Here is a 19,669-nt window from a genome sequence, read left to right on the forward strand (position 1 = left end):
CGCAGAGAAGGCCATTAAGATTTGGCCGTGACCGCTGCCATGGTCCGCGTTCACGCCACGCTAATGACATAGGCCGCCGTGTCGGTGCACCCGCGCGCCACAAATTGGCCAAGCGTGGAAGCCGACTGTCAAGGAAACAAGCGGCATCTCTTTTTATTCCATTAGGAGCGCCAAAGAAAGCCACCTTTTTATTGAGTCCACAATGGATTCAATACAGACATACATCAATGGATAAATACGTGAATAAATAGAGTTGAAGAGAGAGAAACAACGGTTCAAAAGTTCAAGGCATTAGCCCCTACGCTAGTTGATTTTTTTTTTTTTTTTGCTCCTCTCCTGTCATAAAGTTTCCAATAGGAAAGCTCCAGGTGGTTTTGACTTCTTTTCAACGTTAAGGCATTGACTTTGAGGGGAATGTCGCCACGGCCGGCCTTTCTGCTCCGCCTTGGGCTTGTGCCAACGGCGGTGCGAGGCCAGGTTGGCGGGGCAACCGAAGGCCTTGTCGCACTCGGGGCGGCGGTACTCCACCCGCTCCATCCCGGAGCAGCCGTGCCGAGCCAGGCTCGGCGGCTCGCCGTACGCCTCCTTGCAAAGCTGGCACACAAAGCCGCCGTCGCCATCCCCGCGCCCTCTGCCCGGCTGGGGCGAGGCCTCGTCGTCGCCGTCGCCGAAGGCACACGCCAGCAGCTTGCTTTTACGCTCGGACGAGCGCTCTTCAACATCAATCAACATTTCCTGGCCCACGCCCGGATGGGACGTCTACTAGAGTTCCACGGAGGCCCCAGCTTCCGCCGCCCCTAGCGACGTGGCCGCCTCGAGGCCACATTCCCACTAAAGCCAATGAAGGAGGGTCACTCAAACGGATTCAACGTCCAGAAGCCTTAAAGCGCTTTCCATTGAAAGCAGATGGAGCACGGCCGACGGCGGGCCGGCTTTTCTTGTCCTCCGCGTGGCGTCACAAGTCGTCGGGGCAGAGGAACATGGGCAGCAGGTTGCGGTTGAAGGACAAATATTTGGCCGCTTTGATCCTCAGCGCCGCCCTGCCGGCGGGGTCCTCCAGGGCGGCGCCCCGCGGATCCCGCCCGTCGACCTGCGGACGGAGAGCGGTCACGGGCGTCGGCGAGGACCCACTTTTGGGGGGGACGTGGCCCACCTTGACGTCGCCCGCCGTGTCCTGGAGGATTTCGTCCTCGAAGTCGGAGAAGCGGTCGTGGAAGATGGCCAAACACCAGCTCTGCCTGAAGAAGCTGACAAAACAAAAGCAAACGGCCACGGCTCATCCGGGGTCCGCCCGTGGCGGTGGGCCGGATGGGCTCCGGCACCCCACGTTTGATTGCCATTTTTCTTCCACTCGATGCTAAATGTAATTTCCCGAATACGGGATGAATAAAGTTATCCAATCCAAAATGCCAACCGGAGCGTAACAAAGGCGCCATCTTTGGAGCCGGTGTTGTTTGGATGTGGCGCGCCTTTGACCTGCTTTTCTTTGGAGGATTGAAGACAAATGGGGGCGCCAGACACGGCCGCCCATTGTCCTCTACCTCCTAATCTCTTGATCCACCCCCCCCCCCCCGGCCGTTTGTGCGGCCGGGGCAGGCAAAACAAAAGTCGGCCTTCTATCTGGGACGGACGCTCCGGTCGCCGTGCGACGGACGGCTTTTTGGCCGCCGTTGAAAAAGAGCCATTGATAGGAGAGGCTCTTCAATAAATACAAGAGGGATATGGCGTGTCCGCCGAGCACGCGCTGAGCTTCTTGAAGGGCCGGCCTTGGTCGGCAAGTTCAAAACATCCGAAATCTCCGCGCGTCAACTCCTACCTGTAGAGGTCTTGGATCTGCTCCAGGTGAAGTCGAATCAGCAGCTGTCCCAGCAGTTTCTGGTGTTTGGCGTAGAGGCGCATCAGGTTGTGGACGGGCAGCGGCTTGGACGACAGGCAGGTCAGGGTCTCCACCACCTGGTTCTTGTCCAGGTGCAAGCACAAGTAGTCGCCGCTCTCCGGGCGACCCGTGGCGATGCGTCGGCCCTGAGGTGGGTGAGGGGGGTGAGGGGGAGTACTGATCCGACCGGCACGTTCCACCGGACGCTCCACCTACTTGTCTGGCGGGGGGGCCTCGCCAACTCCTGGCCACCGGTCTGGTCACGTGGAGGTAGTTCAATTTCCCCGGTAAGGTCCCGCCTGCGAGCGACGGCCCGGGCGGGGGCTCCGTCAGGAACAAAAAAAACAGGCTCCGATTTCAAAGCGTCCACGCTCACCTCGGATCTTGGGCCGCACGTAAATGGGAACCAGGCGGTTGGCGGCGGCGGCGGCGGCGGCCGGCGTCCGACGCGGCGCCTCCAGCGTGGGGTCAAAGTGGCAGAGCAGCCTGGCCGCCAGTTCCCGGCCCACCTCCCGCGAGTTGAAGTTGCCGTGCGACCACTCGTCGCTGTAGTAGGAGCGGGAGAATTTGGTGAGCGGCCCGGCGCCCCAGATGGACGCGTCGTTGGTCCGGAAGGCGGCGTCGATGACCAGCCGCCCGTCGAACACCAGGAAGGAGTTGTTGATGCTCCTGAAGGCGTCGTAGTCCACGCCTCGGCCGGACATGTTGAACAACACCTGACGGGGAGATACCGGGAAAGGGGGGGGGGGGGTGAAAGACAATTTCAGTCGGCTCAATCGACCCAGATCTCGACAAATGTCCACTCCACTTTTGGAGCAACTCCGACCGGCGCCGACGACTCACGCCGCAATTCAGGCGAAGGATTCCCGAGGCGCTTCTGAACGATACGGAGGTGAGGGCGTCGGAGCGTTGGCCGTCGTTCATCCGCGTCAGGACGCAGTCGCGGTGGACGTGGACCCGCGACTTCTCCAGGGCCGCCATCACCGCGCTCTCCACGCCGGCGTCCGGAAAGTACAGGCCGCCGGGCTCCGGAGGTTGCGGCTCGTTGGAGACCAGGTCCGCCGGAAGGGGGTCCCGGAGCGGGCCCCGATCGGCCGCCGCCTCGTCCGGAACGACGGCGACGTCGGCGACGGCGTCGGCGACGTCTGTCCCATCGCCCGCGGCGTCGTGGTCTACGGCCGCCACGTCGGTCTCGCCGAGCGTGTCGTCGGCGTCGGACTGGCCAGGCGAATCGCTGTCGTTGTCGGACTTGTGAGGCGAATCGCCGTCTGACTGGCGAGGTGAATCGTCCTCGGCGTCGGACTGGCGGGGCGAATCGCCGTCGTCGTCGTCGTCAGACTGGCGAGGCGTATCGTCGCCACTGGCGGCCTCGTCGCCACTGGCGGCCTCACCCGATGACTGGTTTCTGTCCTCCAAGTCAGAGGGGGACTGGTTTCCTTCATCATTCTCGGGAGAGGATTGGTCGGCGGGGTCCCCCGGTCCGGGCGACTCGTTGCCGTCGTCCATTTCAGAGGACGACGAGTCGGTGGCGTTGGACCGCGAAGGCGAAAGCTTTGCGTCCTCCATTTCGGGAGGCAAAACATCTGCCTTTTCCATTTCGCCGGGCCAACGGTCGGCATCGTCGGCATCGTCGCTCTGGCCGGCCCCTCGGTCGTCTCTGGGAGGCCATCCGGCGGCGTCGTCTATTTGGGCCTCCCCGCCACGTGAACGGTCGGCGTCCTCCGTCTCGGGAGACGCCTCGTCGTTTACGTCGCCGTCTCTGGGCGACTGATCGGGGATTTGGCCCTTGGCGGCGGCGTCGGCGGCTCGGCTATCTCCGGGGCGACTGACGGCACTTTGGCGAGACCAATCCTCGGCGTTTTCCATCGGGCCCACGTCACTTTCGTCGGCACCTCGGCTCTCGGGAGGGGGGGCCGCGAGGCTTTCACCGACGGCACGGTCCCGAGCCTCCTTCTCGGGAGGCGAGTCGGAGTCCTCGCTCTCGGAGGGCGCCTCGTCTTTGCCGCGGGCCGGTGGGGGAGGAGCCAGCACCAGGTGGATGCAGGTTCCGCGTATTCCCACCCGGAGGAGCATCTCCACGGCGGTGAAAACGTCAACGCCGTTCCCGTAGACGACAGCGTTTTCTGCGTGGGCAGATGAAAGGAATTGAAGGAGGACCGGAACGGACCGGAACGGAACGGACCGTACTGGAACGGACCAGAACGGACCGTACTGGCCCAGCGCCGTCCCCGAAAGGACACGGACTCATCGGGGACCTTTTTCCGCGTACCGTTCTTCCGGGCAAAGTTGTCCAGCAGCCAGCGTCGCGCCGCGTTGCAGTCGTGAGAGTCGTTGAGGGTGAACAGATTGGAGGGGGCGGGGTCGGCGCGCCTCGGGGGAAAGGACGGGTCCTCGTCGCCGGGAACGCCGTCCCGGTCCTCCGTGGCTCGAGGATCCTGCACGGACGCGGACTTTAACGGCGCCCCGGGAAAAGGAGGGGCGAGGGGAGCACCTGGTACTGCTGCCCCGTGCAGAGGATGAGGTAGTCGTAGGGAATCTTGGCGCCGCCGGAGACCACCACGTGCTTGGACTTCCTGTCGATGGCCACCATCTTGTCGGACACCTCGGCCACGCACGAGCGCAGGGGCAGCTGCGCCATGTACTTGCTGCTGTAGGCGTGGCTGCGGCAAAATGGCGACACCGCACGTGGGCCTTTCCACGCCGCCGAGGGCCGACGGCCAAGTGCCAACCCTATTTACCTGGTGGAAAGGAACTTGCCACTGGCCAGGGCGCAGTCGGACGGGAATCCGTGCGTGGAGATCAGGGTCAGGTTCTTGAATCTCAGGTGAGGGCTGCGCACACCATTGACAGCGGGCCGTCAAACTCCATTTGGGACTTCAACGCTAGGAGCCAAAATGGCGGGTTGAGGCGACTCTGCGGCCCACCCACCAGAAACAAAGGGCCTCCAGGAAGGACAGGCCCGTGTCGGAGGCCCCCACCAGGACGATCCTGGCGTTGACCGGCAGTTTGGGCTCCATGGTTAGCTTGCGGCTGATCAGGTTCAGGGCGAACGGCGCCTGGAGGAAGAAGGACAAAAATCAAAAGGCTAGCACAAAGCTAGCTGGAAACAGCCGCGACGGTGGGAAAGCCCTGGGAGAGTCCTCTCGCCGGCTCCAATCGCTCGCCCACCTGCTCGTCGGTGATGCACCTGGCCGGCGCGTTGACGCCCAGCTCCTTGAGGGGGTAGACGATCTGCCGCCGCGGACGCACCGGCACGGCGCAGTCCAGGATGTAGTCCAGATGGTGCACGCAGCGGTCCTGACGGGGGAAACGGGGGGCAGGTGAGGCGCGGACCGGCACCCCGGACAAAAGAGAGAGGCGGGGGACCCTGCACACCTTGCGGTTGGAGCCCGGCGGGTAGACGCGGTGGTAGAAGGTGGACTTGCCGGCCAGCCGCAGCGCCTCCTTGAAGAAATGTCGGCTCAAGTGTTGGAAGCGGCGATAGAGCGCAAAGTGGACCAGCTGAGCGTGCTCCTCGGCGCCGTGGTGACCAAAGTAGATGAAGTTCTCCACGTTGTAGCGGGCCCGGATGTATTCCGTGTCCTGGGGGGAGCGGCAGGAGGGCGGGCGGGCGGGTTCGCGAATTTACTTATCCACGGGAGCCGGCGGTCGGCGCTTTCACCTTCTCGTCCCTGACCACCAGAGCCCCCACCGCCACGCCGCCCGAGTCGGCCACGAAGGCCCGAAAGGGACACGGCTCGGACGCCCGGTAGACCAGGTCCAGGTCGCGCAACATGGCCCGCCCCCCCGCTCCGGCCCGGGCCGCCAGCTCGGCCACGGCGTCGCGGTCCGACTCGGCGGCGGGCCGCACCTCCACGCCTCTGCCGGTAAAGCCCGTTCATGTGGGCGGAAGGACGGACGGACGGACGGACAGCCGGATGGACGTCGTCCGCTCAGAGGACTTACCCGAGGCCGTCGCGGTGCAAGACGTAGAGGTCGGAGGGCAAGAGGCTCCCCGAGCGCGGAGGCACTCGCAGGAAATTCTGCAGGAGCGGGAAGTCCGGAGACAACGTGGGCACCGTCACGATGCAAAAGTCCAGATCCTGGACAAAAAGTGGCTGAGAGATTGCACGTGTGGACGTGACGGCCCGGGGAGTGAGTGGACTACTTACTGGGAAGAGTTGGAATATGTATGGAATCAAGTCCAGGGATCTGCCAGAGAAGAGGAGGAAGACCAATTTTGCTTCCCCCTTTTGGACATTTGGTGGAAGTGCAAGAGCTTTGCGCTTCTGACCTTATCTCGTAGTTTTTCTCCGAGAAGAAGAACTGGATGCAGAAAGCGTTGGGTTCTGATGAGAACCTGGATGCTGTAGGCTCCTCCTCATCCTCTTCCTCCTCTTCTTCTTCTTCTTCTTCTTCTTCTTCCTCCTCCTCCTCATCCTTCACATACTCCTCCTCATCCTCCTCCTCCTCCTCATCCTGATTCTCCTCTTCCTCCTCTTCCTCCTCCTCCTCCTCTTCCTCCTCCTTCTTCTCATCATCCGCATCCTCTTCTTCTTCCTCCTCCTCCTCCTCCTCTCCCTCCCCCTCCTCACCATCACCCTCCTCCCGGGATTCTGGTTCTCCTTCCGGCACGGGCTGTTGTTCCCGCGCCGCTTCTCCTCCTGCCGGCACGGCGTCCTCCCGCCGTCCCCCGTGCCGAGCGGTCTCGAAGTCCTCGGGCCGCTCCGGCTGGGGTTTGCAGAGGCCGCCCAAGTGACTGAGGTCAAAGTGTTCCTGCAGTCGCCCGACGTTCACCTCCGCCGTGACGTTGATGAAACCGGTGATGGTGCCGTCGCACTGGCGGGGAGACGGGGCGGGCTGAGGGCGAGCCATTTGCCAAATGAGCCAGACCCGGGGCCGGCGGGGAGAGGGTACCTCGCAGACGGCGGCGTGGTTCTTGTCGTCCTGGGCCTCGATGAGCTCCGACAGGAAGTAGGGCCGGTTGACGGCCGACAGAATCTTGGTCTGCTGAGCCAGGATGTGCATCACGTCGTCGTGGTCCGCCACCCTGGCGGGTCGCACGTGGAGTCTGGGGCACAGGCGGTGTCGGTGACACACCCAGGCCCTGGGGCGGCCCGCCTCCTCTTCTTCTTCCTCCTCCTCCTCCTCCTCCTTCTCGTCTTCCTCCTCCTCCTCCTCCTCCTTCTCGTCTTCCTCCTCCTCCTCCTTCTCGACTTCCTCCTCCGCCAGGCGGCGCAGGGGGTCCAGCAGCGCGTCCAGCGCCTCCTCTGCGCAAAAAAAAAGCGTCCCAAATATTGTTTGGTCAGACTGTGGCGAGCGAGACGGCGTACCTAGGGGCGCCGAAGCCGGGCTCAGCAGGCACACAAAGTCCAACTCGGGGGTGGTGTTGAAGACGGCGCTGAGGCGTGGTTGGAGATTTGGAACGGCAGCGGCGGAGCGAGGCCATCCCAAGTGGAATCGAAAAGGAACAAAGACATCGGTAACATTGCGGGACTAAATGGGGGGCCTCTGGCCCGGCGCCGGGCGCCGACCGATTGGCTCCTTTTGATTTGGGCACCTGATGATGTGGCGAAAACAGCCGGCGGAGCAGACACGCTGGCACACGTACAGGCGGAGGAAGAGCGTGTTCCACGGCTGAAGCACAAAGCGGGTCGGCGGCGGCGGCCGCGTCAGTAGGGCGCGCGCGCCGTCGCCGTCCACGCTCTGGGACCGGCTAAAGAAAAAAATCCAACGTACCGTCAAGGCGGCGGCGTCAAAGCGCTTCCGCAGGAACGACTCCCAGTGGGCCGGATCCACCATGGACGCGGCGGGATGGTCGAAGAAGGCGGCGTGGGCCACCAACTGGCCCTCCTCGGTGACCAGGCTCACCGCCAGGTTGGCCTTCTCGCTTGAAGGGACAGACATTAGGCGCGTGGAGAACGCGGCGTGTTGGATCCGTTGGACACGTCTGACACGTCGGACACGTCGGACACGTCGGACACGTCGGACACGTCGGACACGTCGGACACGTCGGGCCGCTCGGTGGCCGTGCATTGGTTGGTGGGCCCAATTGAACCGTCTCAAAGAAACTTTGAAAGGGACCAGCGCCATGTCAGGCTCAACTTTGGATCGACTCGTGGGTTCTTCATGGGAGAGGTTAATAGCGACGTCCAAACGACGACAACACAAGCGCACCCCAAAGGGAGAGGCTTTTTAAAAACAAATATATATATATATATATATATATATATATATATATATATATAAAAACAAATATATATATATATATATATATATATATATATATATATATATATATATATATATATATATATATATATATACATAATGTACTCACAGGAGTTGGAGGACGTCGATGGGCCCGAAAAGCTCCAGGGCTTCAGGCGTGACGAGCAGTCCGATGGCCTCGGCGTCGGAGCTTTCGCTCCTCCGGACGCTGAGTCGCCCCCCGTGGAGGCCGCCCCCGCTGCCGCTGCCACTGTCGCTGCTGCTCGGCATGGTGCCCAAATCAAGCAAGCAAACTCACCCGGAAGCCTCCTCCGACTTCCAACGCTCGTCTCGGCGTGGCGGTGGTAGGAAACAAAGCTGGTCACCATGGTAACGGCGCAGCTCCGCGCATTTGGGCCGCTCGTGTCGTCAGAAAGTCGCGCCGCACCAAAACAACTTCTCTGCTAGTCCCCACTCGAGTCACACTTTTCGCTTTTCCAAAGACTTATTGGAGTTGTGACAAGTATACCTTACTGGTAGACGACAAAAACTGTTAGCCGGTCACACTCGCTGCCACTTGGTGGCGGTCGTGCGCCTAGAAGTTACCTTCAAACGGCATTTGTTTGTTTTGTTTCAGCCCTAAGAACGGCACTTGTTGGGAAATGGACATAAGCCACGTCTTTGGTGTGATTTTTCACTTTTGGAAGCGTTTCTTCAATCGGGACGGACAAGGAAAAGGGCGAGGGGGACTACTACATCTATTTGAAGTACATTTGCAACGCGGGCCTCCGAACGGAAGAGGGCGCTCTTCGGATAGTTCCTATCTTTAAAGACAACATGACGACGTTACGGCCGTTCACCTGCGACGATTTGTTCAAATTCAACAATATGTAAGGATTAAATGTCTCATTTGAAAGCTAAAACGCCCTTCGGGTCGTTCTGAGCCCCTCGGTCGGTCGTCTTGGACTTGATGTATTCGCAAGCTAGCACCGAAGGCAGGCGTGGGCTCCCTGCTCTTCGACAACAACAAACCACGTCCGCCAATTGGATCAATTGACCATGCGATTCATTGACCAGGATCAAATCCTAACTTTGCTTCGATGTACTCTCGACCGGTTCGATCAAACAAATGCAAACGTTGGAAATGAACTATTAGCCGGGCCAAATGGCTTAGCTCACAGCTCGTGTGCACGCCCATTTAATGTAGCAAATGCTTCCATTTGACGGCTAGTTGAATTGGTAACGCAAACATGGACCGGAATAACCATCACCATCCCGAAATTGACCGGAATAACGCATCAAGAAGCGTGTCTGTTGATGTCTGTAAAAAAAAAAAAGATGATTGTTTTTTTAAATGACAAACTGCACCTTTTCCTTCACAGCAACATGGACCCTCTGACAGAAACTGTATCCTTGACACTCACCTGAGGATGAAAGCGTTACCTTGGGGTGCCTTCAAGCGCTTCGATAACCTGAGTGGGACTGACACTTTGTGGGGTCAATGTTAACACGGGTTAAAAGATCCGCTCCACTTTTCTTCTCTTCCCCCTGAGCTTATGACCGCAGTACGGGATCCCGTTCTACCTGCAGTACTTGGCCCACTGGCCCGAGTACTTCATCGTCGCCGAGGCGCCGGGAGGCCAACTCATGGGATACAGTAAGTCGGGGCGGGAGAGCGCACGTCCCAATCCAAAGCCACGGGGCCGTTTACACCGGGATCGGGTCCGAGTCCAAATTGTCGGAGAATTTGGACTCCCGCTCGTCTGCACGCCGAACGGGCACGAGAATGGGGGGCGTGGCAAACTGTGGTAGAAAGGGCCGCGGTGGGTGTGGCTTTTGCTTCCGACCCACAGAGGACACCAATTGGGTGACCTGCAAATTGGGGACAGCTGATTGTCATTTCAAAGTGTCAAAACGTTGTCACTCACCCACGGCGGACCATCGTCACCACCGCCGCCACTTTGTCTGCATTAGATATCAACTTCAAATATTTACTGTTATGAAAGTCAAAAAAAAAAAAGAGAGAGAAAATAGTTGCAACGGTACCTTTTTAAATCCTTGTCAGTCATGGGGAAGGCGGAAGGCTCGGTGGCGCGGGAGGAGTGGCACGGCCACGTGACGGCGCTGTCCGTGGCGCCCGAGTTCCGCCGGCTGGGACTGGCCGCCAAGCTGATGGAGATGCTGGAGGAGATCTCCGAGAGGTAGCCGCTTCTCGCCGGCCCGACGGGGGAAAGACGGCGTTCGTCCGTTGACTCTCTTTTCCTTTTTCTGCGCCCCCGCAGGAAAGGCGGCTTCTTCGTGGACCTGTTTGTGCGCGTGTCCAACCAGGTGGCGGTCAGCATGTACAGGCGCCTGGGCTACAGCGTCTACAGGACCGTCATCGAGTACTACTCGGCCAGCAACGGCGATCCGGACGAGGATGCTTACGGTGGGGACGGACGGGTGGCTGGGCGGCCAGTCCCGACCTCTTTCCGGTCCAGACGCCCTCTGCTCTTCTTTTCCCGTCAGACATGAGGAAGGCCTTGTCCAGGGACGCCGACAAGAAGTCCATCGTCCCGCTGCCGCATCCCGTCAGGCCCGAGGACATCGAATAACAGCGGACGCCGTGGCTTTCTGAGCCGGAGTGGAGACGCCGGCTGGCCGACTCCATCGGGCGGGCCGGCGGGCGGCTGTTCTGAAAAATCAGGCCGGCCGGACGGACGGCATGACAGAGAGCCACGGGGTGTCATCTTTTTCCTCTTTTATTTGCTGTACATTCACAATAAACTTTTGGCAAAAACATGGATTTTTTTCCCACTTTTAAAGGCCACAGAAAACATGGGCCCGTTTTTTTTTTGTAGGATATTTCTAATCCCGTTTTTTAATTTTTCTTTAAAACAAGACAACGGAGGTCTGCGACGCCGGTTCATCAAACGACAGCGTTTGAGTGTCCTGGCAAAGTCAGTGAGTCAAAAGGGATGGATTTTTTTTTTTTTTTTTTTAAAGCGAGACCGCCTCTTCGGCGCTGGTCTTCCCGGCCTCTTTCTTCTTTTCTCGGCCATCCCCTTCGTCCTCGCTGCTGCTGCTGTCGCTGTCATCTCGGTCGTCATACGTCTGCTGTTCCGGAGCGACGTCGCCGTCCCCGTCGACCTTTTCCGGAACGCCACCGTCGTCACGCGTGGGCTCCTCTGGAGAAACGTCTCCGGGAGCCTTTCCCGGAGCGCCGACGCCACCGTCGTCGTCGTCGCTGTCGTCTCGGGCCGTGGGCGCCGCCGGCTCCTGCTGCTGCTTCTTTTTCCACATCTTGGCCATGGCCAGGAGTTTGAGATTAGGCTGGTTGGCGGCGTCTTCGGGGAAAATGTAGTCGTAGTATTCCTCCCAGCCCGCGTCCGACTGCAAGGGGAGGAGGAAAAAAAAAGGTCATAAAAAGCACACAGGCAAACTTTAAAAAGCACCCCCGGTCGGTCGGTGTCCCGGTCTCACCCCGTCCTCGGCCGTGACCTTCCTCCTCTTCTTGACCTTCTCGGGCAGCAGCTTGGCCACGCGCTGGTGGGTGGCGTCGGAGCCAAACTGGGCCTCCAAGTCTCTCCAGGATTCCAGCAGCATGAGGCGCTCCTCCTTCTCCGGGCAGCTCCTCAGGCTCTTGTTGGCCTCCTCGAAGATCTGCCGGCACTTGCGCACTCGCTCCTCGCCTTCCAGCGACAGCTCGAACTTGGCGTAGCTGATCCACACCTGAAAAGCGGAACGCCGACGCCAGGGTCAGGGCGGGCGCTCGGGGCGGGCGCTCGGGCCCTCTTTCCAGACGGCCATTGGGGTGGATGGCCTCACCTTGACGTGCTGGGTCCGCTGCAGCAGCCTTTTGTAAAGGTTCCTGGTCTTCCCAAACTCCTCCTGCTCGATCTCAAAGTCGATGTAGGACTTCCACAGGACCTAAATGGACAAAGGAAAAAGGAAGGAATGAGAGAAGACGGATGACATGTTTGCTTGGGGGGGGGGGGGACAAAAAACAACAACAACAACAGAGACTAAAGATTAACCTCGGGCATGTCCAGGCGCGGCTGCGAGATGGCCAGCTCAAAGATGGCGCGGGCGCGGTCCACGTCGCCCAGGATGGTCTCCAGCTCGGCAAACTTGATCCAGGTGGTGCAGTTCTCCGGTCCGAACTCCAGGTACTTCTGGTAGAGCGTGCGGCAGCGGTCGAACTCGCGCAGCTGGAGCTCCAGCTCGATGTAGCCCTTCAGGAGTTTGTTCTTGGGGCATTTGCCGATGGCCGTGCCCTGGACAAAAACGCGTGGAAATTCAGACTCCAAAAAAAAAAAATGTTTCTGGAAATTGCAGGGTTCCCTTGGCAAGTGTTTTTTGCCACTTGGACAGGAAGGCAGGCAGGAAGAAAGGCAGGAAGGAAGCTCTCTCCTCACCATGATCTTGCGGGCGCGCTGCAGGTTCTTCTGTCTGATCTCAAACTGACTGGACAGCAGCCAGATCTTGGCAAAGGTGAACTGAGAAGGGCAAAAATGGCCGTCAGTTGGCTTTTTCCATCCGTGGCGGTCCATCCGTCCGTCCGTTACCTTTTTGTGAGGAATCAGATCCAAGCAGGCCTCGTACACCTGCCTTGTCCTGTCCACGTCCTGCAATCATCATCGGCTCGTGTTTTGTTATTCGGGAGAAAAATATCCCTCTTGTTGGTCCCCCCCCCAAAACCCAAAGGAAAGATGAGCCACCGACCGTAGCCTCCAGTTCTTCGTAGAGGGCGTAGTTGATCCACAGGTAGATGTAGCGGCGCCAGTGGCGCTTTTCCCGGATGGGCGGCACGTTGGCGATGGCGCGCTCGTACACCTCGCGCACCGTGTCGGGATCGGCGTCGCTCTCCACCAGCCGCAGGTAATCGAACCAGGCGTCGTAGTTGTGCGGGTTGGCCTGGGCCGCAAAATGGCGGGGAGTGAGGAGCGCGACGACCGATGGCGGCGGCGACGGCCTACCTTGACTTCCTCCTCGTACTGGAAGCGCCTCTTGTTGACGATGACGTCCTCGATCCCCCGCCGGTCTCCGAACTTCTTCTCGAAGACGGTGTAGTTCTTGAAGAGCTCCTGGGCCTGCTGCTTGGGGATGCGGTCCAGGGCGTACTTGTAGATGACGCGCACGCGTTCAAACTGAAGCGGGAGGGACAAAGCAGCCTTCAAGAGAGCTGCCAAGGGGAGGGAGGGAGGCCGGGCACTCCGGTACCGTCGGTCCAACCACCCACCTCCTTCTGCGTCTCCTCAAAGCGCGCAAAGGCCACAAAGAGGCGCTCGTCCACGTGCTCCTCGCCAAAGAACTCGGCGGCGCGCTCAAAGACCTTCCGGCTGTGCGCGATGTAGCCGTGCTTCTCCTCGAAGCGCGCGTACTTGATCCAGTTCTTGACCTCGGGGTGCACGGTGACAAAGCGCTCGTAGATGCTGCGCCCTTTGTCCACCTCCTTGTAGCGCAGCTCAAAGTTGATGTAGGAGTGCCAGGCCTGCTCCTCGGGCTCCCACTCCATCCAGCGCTCGAAGGCCTGCCGGCAGCCCGCCACGTTGCCCAGCGTCTCCTCCATGTACGTGTATTTGTACCTGCGGTGGGGTGGGGGGGGGGGGGGGGTAATGTTTAGTCCACGGGGCTCGCCGGAGGAGAGGCCGGGCGCCGCCGCCACCGCTCACCAGAACTGGTTGACGCGCGGCAAGATGGTGATGGCCCGATCCCAGATGTTGCGGGCGTGGTTGACCTGCCGGCTCTTCATCTCCATCTCGGCGTACTTGAGCCACAGGGTCACGTTGCGGTGGTCCACGTCCAGCGCGCGCTCGTAGATGGAGCGCGCCCTAAAAAACAGTCCGCCGTCGTCATTATCTCAGAGGAAAAACTTTAGGGGGTTTTCAAGGGCCACCGCTAGGCCTTTCTTCACTATTTTAATTGTTCTCATTTTGGTATTTATATACATGTCACGAATCGATTGACAGGCTACATTTGTGTAAAAACCTGCCCTGCAGTTATTTGTGCGTACCTCTGGACCTCTGTCAAGCTTTCCTCCCATTGCGCGTATTTAATCCAGTTACTGATGATAGTGCGGTTCTTTCGAATGTTGTCCTCAAAGGCCTAAAAAAAAATCAACAAACAATCATAGGGCCGTTAAGACAAGCGAAAAGGCATTTCCACGTCAATGTCTCCGACCTTTCGCTTTCTCAGCTTGTAGTCGTTGAGTTCCTCCTTGTCGGTGATCTTTTGTTTTGGCGGCGGCGGCAGAAGTTCCAATTCTCGCTCCTTGGCCTCCCTCAGTAGCTGCTCGGCGGTGATCTGCAGCTCCGCCGGAGCTTTATTCTTCACCTGAGACACAATAGGGAAAAGTCAGCCCCAAATCTCCCTTTCCCCGCTCCTGTCAATAAGAGTGCAGCTCACTAGCGCTAGCACTAGCGGTAGCATTAGCGTAGCTAGCCAATATAAAGCCACCGCGGTCCCCCTCGCGTTACGTTTCGGTTCCTACCTTCGCCACCTTCGGGATTCTTTGCTTTCCGGCTGCCGTCGACGCCATTTTTGCAAACAATGTTTGGAGAAACTAGCTTCTTATTCGAGTCAGTAACAGGTCCCAGAAGCGAGCAAACGTCCAAAGTAAACGAGGCAAACTTCCGAGCGTGTCGCGCGTCTTGATGACGACAACTTAGATATCATGTAAATCAAGGCTAGGTATCTGAGGGCAAAGTTGACGGCCTGCATGGCGGCCATCTTGCGTCGGGAAGACAAGTTATCGTATTTATTTATGCATATTAATATATCCTTCATTTTAATAAGCAGTTCAAGTCGTAACTCACTCATGACTGACTTAGTCGGGCCACACAAATTTGATGCGATGCAGCGGGCCAGATTTGGCCCCGGGCCGCCACTTTGACACAGGTGATGATGTACGGTCAGGTACATTACAGGTATAGTAAGTGGAGTTTGTGGTCATCCGCTAGGTGTCAGTGTCGTAACGTCTACGTCCCAAATTGATTGAAAACGGTCCACGTCTCTGTGTGCGATCTTATGTTATTTCGACATTTCCAAAAGACAAACGATACGACGGAGGAGAGAAATGTAAAGTAGATATATGTATTTATCTATATTAAAAGAAAGAAGTTTCCATTTGTTACTGGAGCAAGGTGCGAATCCACATTTAGCTGCCTAGAACATGATCTCACGTCGTTGAACGATTCCACAAGAATGGTGTCATCCCCCTGACCTAAAAAGCTGTAAAATGTCACGGCGCTAACTGGAAACACTAAACAGTCTGTGACGCGACCTTGAAAACGACTGGAATCAATAAGCCGCCACATGTGTCATAACATTTTTCAAAAAGTCAATGAGCTTTCATGTTTTGAGGTCGTAAACACGTGACAGTAGCCGCCTCCGCCGCCGCCGCCGCTGCTTTGGCCTGGCAATCTGCTGCCAATTAAGACATTTTGCTCTCGCTCGCTGTAAACATTCCGCAAAAGCGACATCATGTGGAATCCATAGGACGTCCTGTCGACCTGACGAGTGCTCAAAGGTGGATTGAATGAGGGAGACGTCCCTCCGTCTGCCCGTCCGTTGGCTCGCGTTACTGCCTTACCTCCAATAAAAACGCGAGTGAGGACACTTTGCTGAGGCGCAATTGACTTTGGTCGGTCCCGCCTTCCGTCCCTCCCGTAAGCCTCGAGACCGAGAATCGTAGCCAGGCAGGCCTCATCCTCGGATCCATAGATTTGACACCTAGCCCTTGTCAACGGCAATCCACGAATTGAGGGGAAAAAAAAAGCAACCTTCCCGTCGTTCTTGCTCAAAATCCACCGGGGGAAAAGAGCCAATTTAAAAGCCATCCATAAGGATCAGACGTCCGTCGCCCATGAGTTATTTCCAGCCCATTTGGCAGTAGCGAGTGTTGTTGATGTCTTTCCTTAGTCGGAGTGTCGTAAATGCTAATGTGCCAAAGTTAGGTCTGGCCAATGGAAAAAAAAAAATAACTAGAAAAGAGCTACGTTTTAAAAGGACTCTGGCTCATCTATCACAGTCAATGGCGACCGACGAGTTCAAATTTAGAACGGGTGGGAAAAGAACCCGCTCCACCACAGTCCAAATGGAGTTCATTGACAAAAAAAAATCAATTTTTATGTAGCACTTGACGACTTCATTGGGAGGGAGCAGGCCAAAAAAGCCAATCATCACGTGAACCATTCCAAAACCAAAGGGCTGCTATCTTTGAAGATAGCCCGCTAGCGCGCTTGGGTGTCCATCTCAGGCCAGAGAACAAACGTTTGGCGGCGGCGACGGCGGCGGCGACGACGGCTGCACACAAAAGCCAGAAAGCTCTGCAAGTTTTTAGTGGTTTTATTGAAAAAAAAAAAACAACAACTTTTTTTCTCGTGTGAAAAATAAATAAATTGTCATTGGGATTGACAATCTGAAAGAAAATCAACATCAGGGACATGCAAATAAGGGGCGTGGCTACAGGCGCTTTACAGGCAGTGACTAATATGGAGCGCCGATAAATAGCGGCTGGCTAAAAGTGAGCAAAAGGGGCATTTTCAGGTGGCGCTGGCTGCCCATACAAAAAAGATATGCAAATATGTTACAAAGGCACACACAAACATGGGACCCCACCCACCCACACTCGCACACACACACACACACACAGGGGTCAGAGGTCAGATCAAGGCCACCGGGCGCTCTAGGCCGAGACGTCCCGCTTCCGACGTCGCCTCTGGGCCGACGAATCCTCTTCTTCCCCTCCAGCCGAACGGCCTGATCACAAAGCAAGTCGGCTTTCAAGTGGTCCTCGCCGTGGGTTAGCGGGCGGTCGTCAAGCGTGTTAGTCCACGTCGGTTTATTCGTCGGCACTTTCCCACGGAGGGAGGGGGGGGGGGGTCGCCGTCACTCCGGGAGACGAGTGGTCGACGGCGTCTGGTTATTCGATGCAGTCCACCCCCACGAGCGTCTGCTCAAATGACGCTCGTGGCATTTTCCAAATATTTTCTCCAAATGGTAAAGACTGGCCATCCCGTTTGACTCGGGACAGACGGACGGACGGACGGACGCCGCTAGACGTCCAAGCCGCTCGGCCTTGTCAAACGCTGGGAGTGGAGTGCATCGTCTGTGACGAATAGTTCATCGGGGTTGGTTAATTGGGAGCGGGCGGACAAGCGGTGGGGGAGGAGAGGTGAAGGGAGCGCGGTGGGACGGGACGGGTCGGCTTAGTTAGTACGGGCGCTCCGGCATGCTCTCGGTTGTCGTGGTTGTCGCGTGGCCTCGGGGTGCGAGGTGGCCGCCGGCCATCTTCTCGCCGGGTTAGTCAGTTCCTCTCTCGTGCCGTTTTCGTTTGCATATTTGTTGTTGTTGTTGTTGAGGCAGCAAAGTTTGTTAAGCGCTTCCCCGGAACGAGGGCGTTTCGGGGGGGAGGCGGTCAAAGCGGCTAAAGGCAAATTAGGCCGAACCTGCAAGGCAAGGAAGGAAGGAGCGGCACAGCAATAAATACGTTGGATAGCCACGCTTTGGGAGGACGGGTGCCCCCTCAACGTGATAGGGCAAGGCTTTTGTACGTTCGTCATGCTTAGGGGCGGGGGGGGGTTTGGGCGGCGTCAAGGGAAGCGTCCGTCCCACTTACCGGCGTAACCTTGCCCGTTGTACGGAATTCCCACGCACTGGGACGAGTCGCAGTAGCCGGCCACCCCGGCGGGGCCGCGCGCCCCGGCGTAACCGGGGCGACCGGGCGGACCGCGAGAGCCGGCGGGGCCGGCGGGCCCGCGGGGGCCCGTCCTGCTCTCCCCCTGCGGACCTGCGCCCAAGGACCGGACATTTGGACACGGCCGTAGCGCCCTTTATCCGCCAGTGGACGCGCAACTCACCCGGGGGTCCTCGGGGGCCCTTCTGCCCGACTCCCGCCGGGCCCGGCTCGCCCTTCTCTCCGGCCTGGCCCGGCTCCCCGTTGGAGCCCGGCGGTCCCGGGTTCCCGGGGAAGCCGTTCCTGCCCGTGGCGCCCGGCTCCCCGCGCGCTCCCGTCCCGCCGGGGGGTCCGCTGGGCCCCGGCGGACCGGGGTTACCGTGACGCCGGATGCCGGCGGGGATCTGGTTGAGGAGGCCGTTGACGCGGTTCATCTGGGCTGTGGGGGAGGAAGAGGAGAAGCTGTCAGTCAAGGGGCGGGAGGGACCGGCCCGGAGGGACCGGCCCGGAGGGACCGACCGGAGGGACCGACCGGCCGGGCCACTTGGCCGCTTACCGTTGACCAGCTGCTCGCACACCTGCCTGGCGATGGAACGCATCATGTTCTGCGGCGCAAAGTCACCCTGACGAGCACAAAGGGAGGGAGTGTCAACACGTCTCCTTTGTCAGCCAGGGTGCCGGATGTCCTCTTGACGTTCTACAAAGATTTCTTTTGTGGGGCAACTCACGCGTTCTCCTCGGTCTCCTTTGGGTCCCAGCAGACCCTAAAAAAAAAAAAAACAAAAGCAAGCCCGGGGTCAGCTTCAAAAGGCTTTTTTTTTTCCCCACTCGCAGGCCAAGCGTGAGGCGTGGCGACTCACGGGAGCTCCGTTGGGACCGGCGTTCCCGGGTTTTCCTTCCGGACCGGGCGCTCCGGGTGAGCCCGGGGATCCCTGTCGGGTGAGATAAACCACATTTGTCGGTGGGGTGAGGGGGCAGGCAGCCCTGCGCCCTACACATTCACCTGGCCCTCTCCATCCATTCACTCACTGTCACCCACTCACTCACCCACTCACTCACTCACCATGGGGCCGGCCGGTCCTCGAGGTCCATTCAGGCCGTCCTTCCCCTGAGGGCCCTGAAAGAGGCAAAAGTCAGCCCGTCCTCCAGAAAAAAAAAGCAACATCTCCAAAGCGGACCCCAATGGAGACTCACCCTGATGCCGGCGGGTCCGACGGGTCCGGCGGGGCCTCGAGGTCCCGGGGAGCCCTGCGCGCACAAAAGCAAGCGGGCGGCGCCGAGGTTAGGCCGTGGCCGCCGCAAATAGGGGCCGCCCAAAACCAAGTTCAAAAGTCAGTATCGAGCGCCGCACCCGCGGTAAAAGGGGGACATTTCAGACTGAAAAACAGTCGTCCAATCTGTTTCCGAGGTGGGTGGGCCCCTGCGTTTTTTATTTTTTTCTTCCCTCGCCAAGCCCGTTGCCGTATGAAAGCCCGACGGACGTGGCGGGTTCCGGGGAACAAGAAGACTTACTTTGAGTCCGGGCAGGCCGGAATCCCCGGCTTCTCCTTTGGCTCCGGGTCGGCCCTGAAATGCACAAAAAGTCAGGCCCTTTTGCCAAGGAAAGGACGGCGACGGCAACGGCAACGGCGACGGCAACGGCGATGGCGCCCGCTCACCGCCTCTCCCGGCACGGAACGTCCGCTGGGTCCCTGCGGGCCGGGCAGGCCCATGGGCCCGGGGAGTCCCAGGTCCCCCACGGTCCCCACGGGGCCCTGGGAAAGAGCCAGAAAAGTCAAGCGCGCCGGGGGCGCCGGCAAACTTTTGCCGGGCGGGACTTACGGGTGAACCCAGCTCTCCCCTTTCTCCTCGCGGTCCTTTCTTTCCGGGGGCACCCTAAGCCGCGAGCAAAAACAAAAGGGGTTTCGGGCACAACACACATATGTTTTCCCTTTCATTCCCATTTA

At 58.7% G+C, this 19,669-nt stretch overlaps 4 protein-coding genes across 5 annotated transcripts in view; 1 reads left to right on the forward strand and 3 right to left on the reverse strand.

The window, feature by feature from the left end:
- Positions 1-947: 947 nt before the first annotated feature.
- cfap61 (cilia and flagella associated protein 61) lies at positions 948-9,364 on the reverse strand. Its single transcript, XM_077738389.1, has 22 exons — positions 8,196-9,364; positions 7,595-7,745; positions 7,416-7,492; positions 7,189-7,256; positions 6,773-7,125; positions 6,586-6,694; positions 6,150-6,405; positions 6,028-6,067; positions 5,822-5,958; positions 5,538-5,736; positions 5,252-5,458; positions 5,045-5,173; positions 4,805-4,932; positions 4,615-4,707; positions 4,368-4,536; positions 4,146-4,311; positions 2,720-3,999; positions 2,253-2,592; positions 2,093-2,175; positions 1,817-2,022; positions 1,154-1,247; positions 948-1,090 (listed from the first exon to the last, which is right to left on the reverse strand). The coding sequence occupies exons 1-22, from the start codon at positions 8,354-8,356 to the stop codon at positions 956-958; spliced, it is 4,581 nt and encodes a 1,526-aa protein (XP_077594515.1). The 5' UTR covers positions 8,357-9,364; the 3' UTR covers positions 948-955.
- On the forward strand, positions 8,500-10,848 carry naa20 (N-alpha-acetyltransferase 20, NatB catalytic subunit). The gene is made up of 6 exons (XM_077738376.1): positions 8,500-8,955; positions 9,448-9,472; positions 9,632-9,722; positions 10,131-10,266; positions 10,348-10,493; positions 10,574-10,848. Exons 1-6 carry the CDS (start codon positions 8,903-8,905, stop codon positions 10,657-10,659), a joined length of 537 nt encoding a protein of 178 aa, XP_077594502.1. The 5' UTR covers positions 8,500-8,902; the 3' UTR covers positions 10,660-10,848.
- Positions 10,789-14,705, reverse strand: crnkl1 (crooked neck pre-mRNA splicing factor 1). The gene is made up of 13 exons (XM_077738118.1): positions 14,538-14,705; positions 14,228-14,380; positions 14,061-14,152; positions 13,720-13,878; positions 13,287-13,632; positions 13,024-13,194; positions 12,770-12,961; positions 12,613-12,672; positions 12,463-12,543; positions 12,082-12,321; positions 11,873-11,974; positions 11,528-11,776; positions 10,789-11,437 (listed from the first exon to the last, which is right to left on the reverse strand). Exons 1-13 carry the CDS (start codon positions 14,583-14,585, stop codon positions 11,045-11,047), a joined length of 2,286 nt encoding a protein of 761 aa, XP_077594244.1. The 5' UTR covers positions 14,586-14,705; the 3' UTR covers positions 10,789-11,044.
- Positions 14,706-16,704: 1,999 nt separating this feature from the next.
- Positions 16,705-19,669, reverse strand: part of col12a1b (collagen, type XII, alpha 1b) — a 30,016-nt gene continuing 27,051 nt past the window's right edge. For both annotated transcript variants that reach the window (XM_077710293.1, XM_077710292.1), the window contains 11 exons: positions 19,545-19,598; positions 19,382-19,477; positions 19,236-19,289; positions 18,918-18,971; positions 18,787-18,840; positions 18,584-18,655; positions 18,452-18,487; positions 18,280-18,346; positions 17,908-18,162; positions 17,667-17,837; positions 16,705-16,807 (listed from right to left, as the gene is read on the reverse strand). In XM_077710293.1, coding sequence (XP_077566419.1) covers positions 16,734-16,807; positions 17,667-17,837; positions 17,908-18,162; positions 18,280-18,346; positions 18,452-18,487; positions 18,584-18,655; positions 18,787-18,840; positions 18,918-18,971; positions 19,236-19,289; positions 19,382-19,477; positions 19,545-19,598 — 987 coding nt within the window. In that variant the 3' untranslated portion in view covers positions 16,705-16,733. The remainder of the gene's footprint in view (positions 16,808-17,666; positions 17,838-17,907; positions 18,163-18,279; positions 18,347-18,451; positions 18,488-18,583; positions 18,656-18,786; positions 18,841-18,917; positions 18,972-19,235; positions 19,290-19,381; positions 19,478-19,544; positions 19,599-19,669) is intronic.

The sequence above is a fragment of the Stigmatopora nigra genome, chromosome 2 (genome assembly GCF_051989575.1).
Source record: "Stigmatopora nigra isolate UIUO_SnigA chromosome 2, RoL_Snig_1.1, whole genome shotgun sequence".
Taxonomy (NCBI): Eukaryota; Metazoa; Chordata; class Actinopteri; order Syngnathiformes; family Syngnathidae; genus Stigmatopora; species Stigmatopora nigra.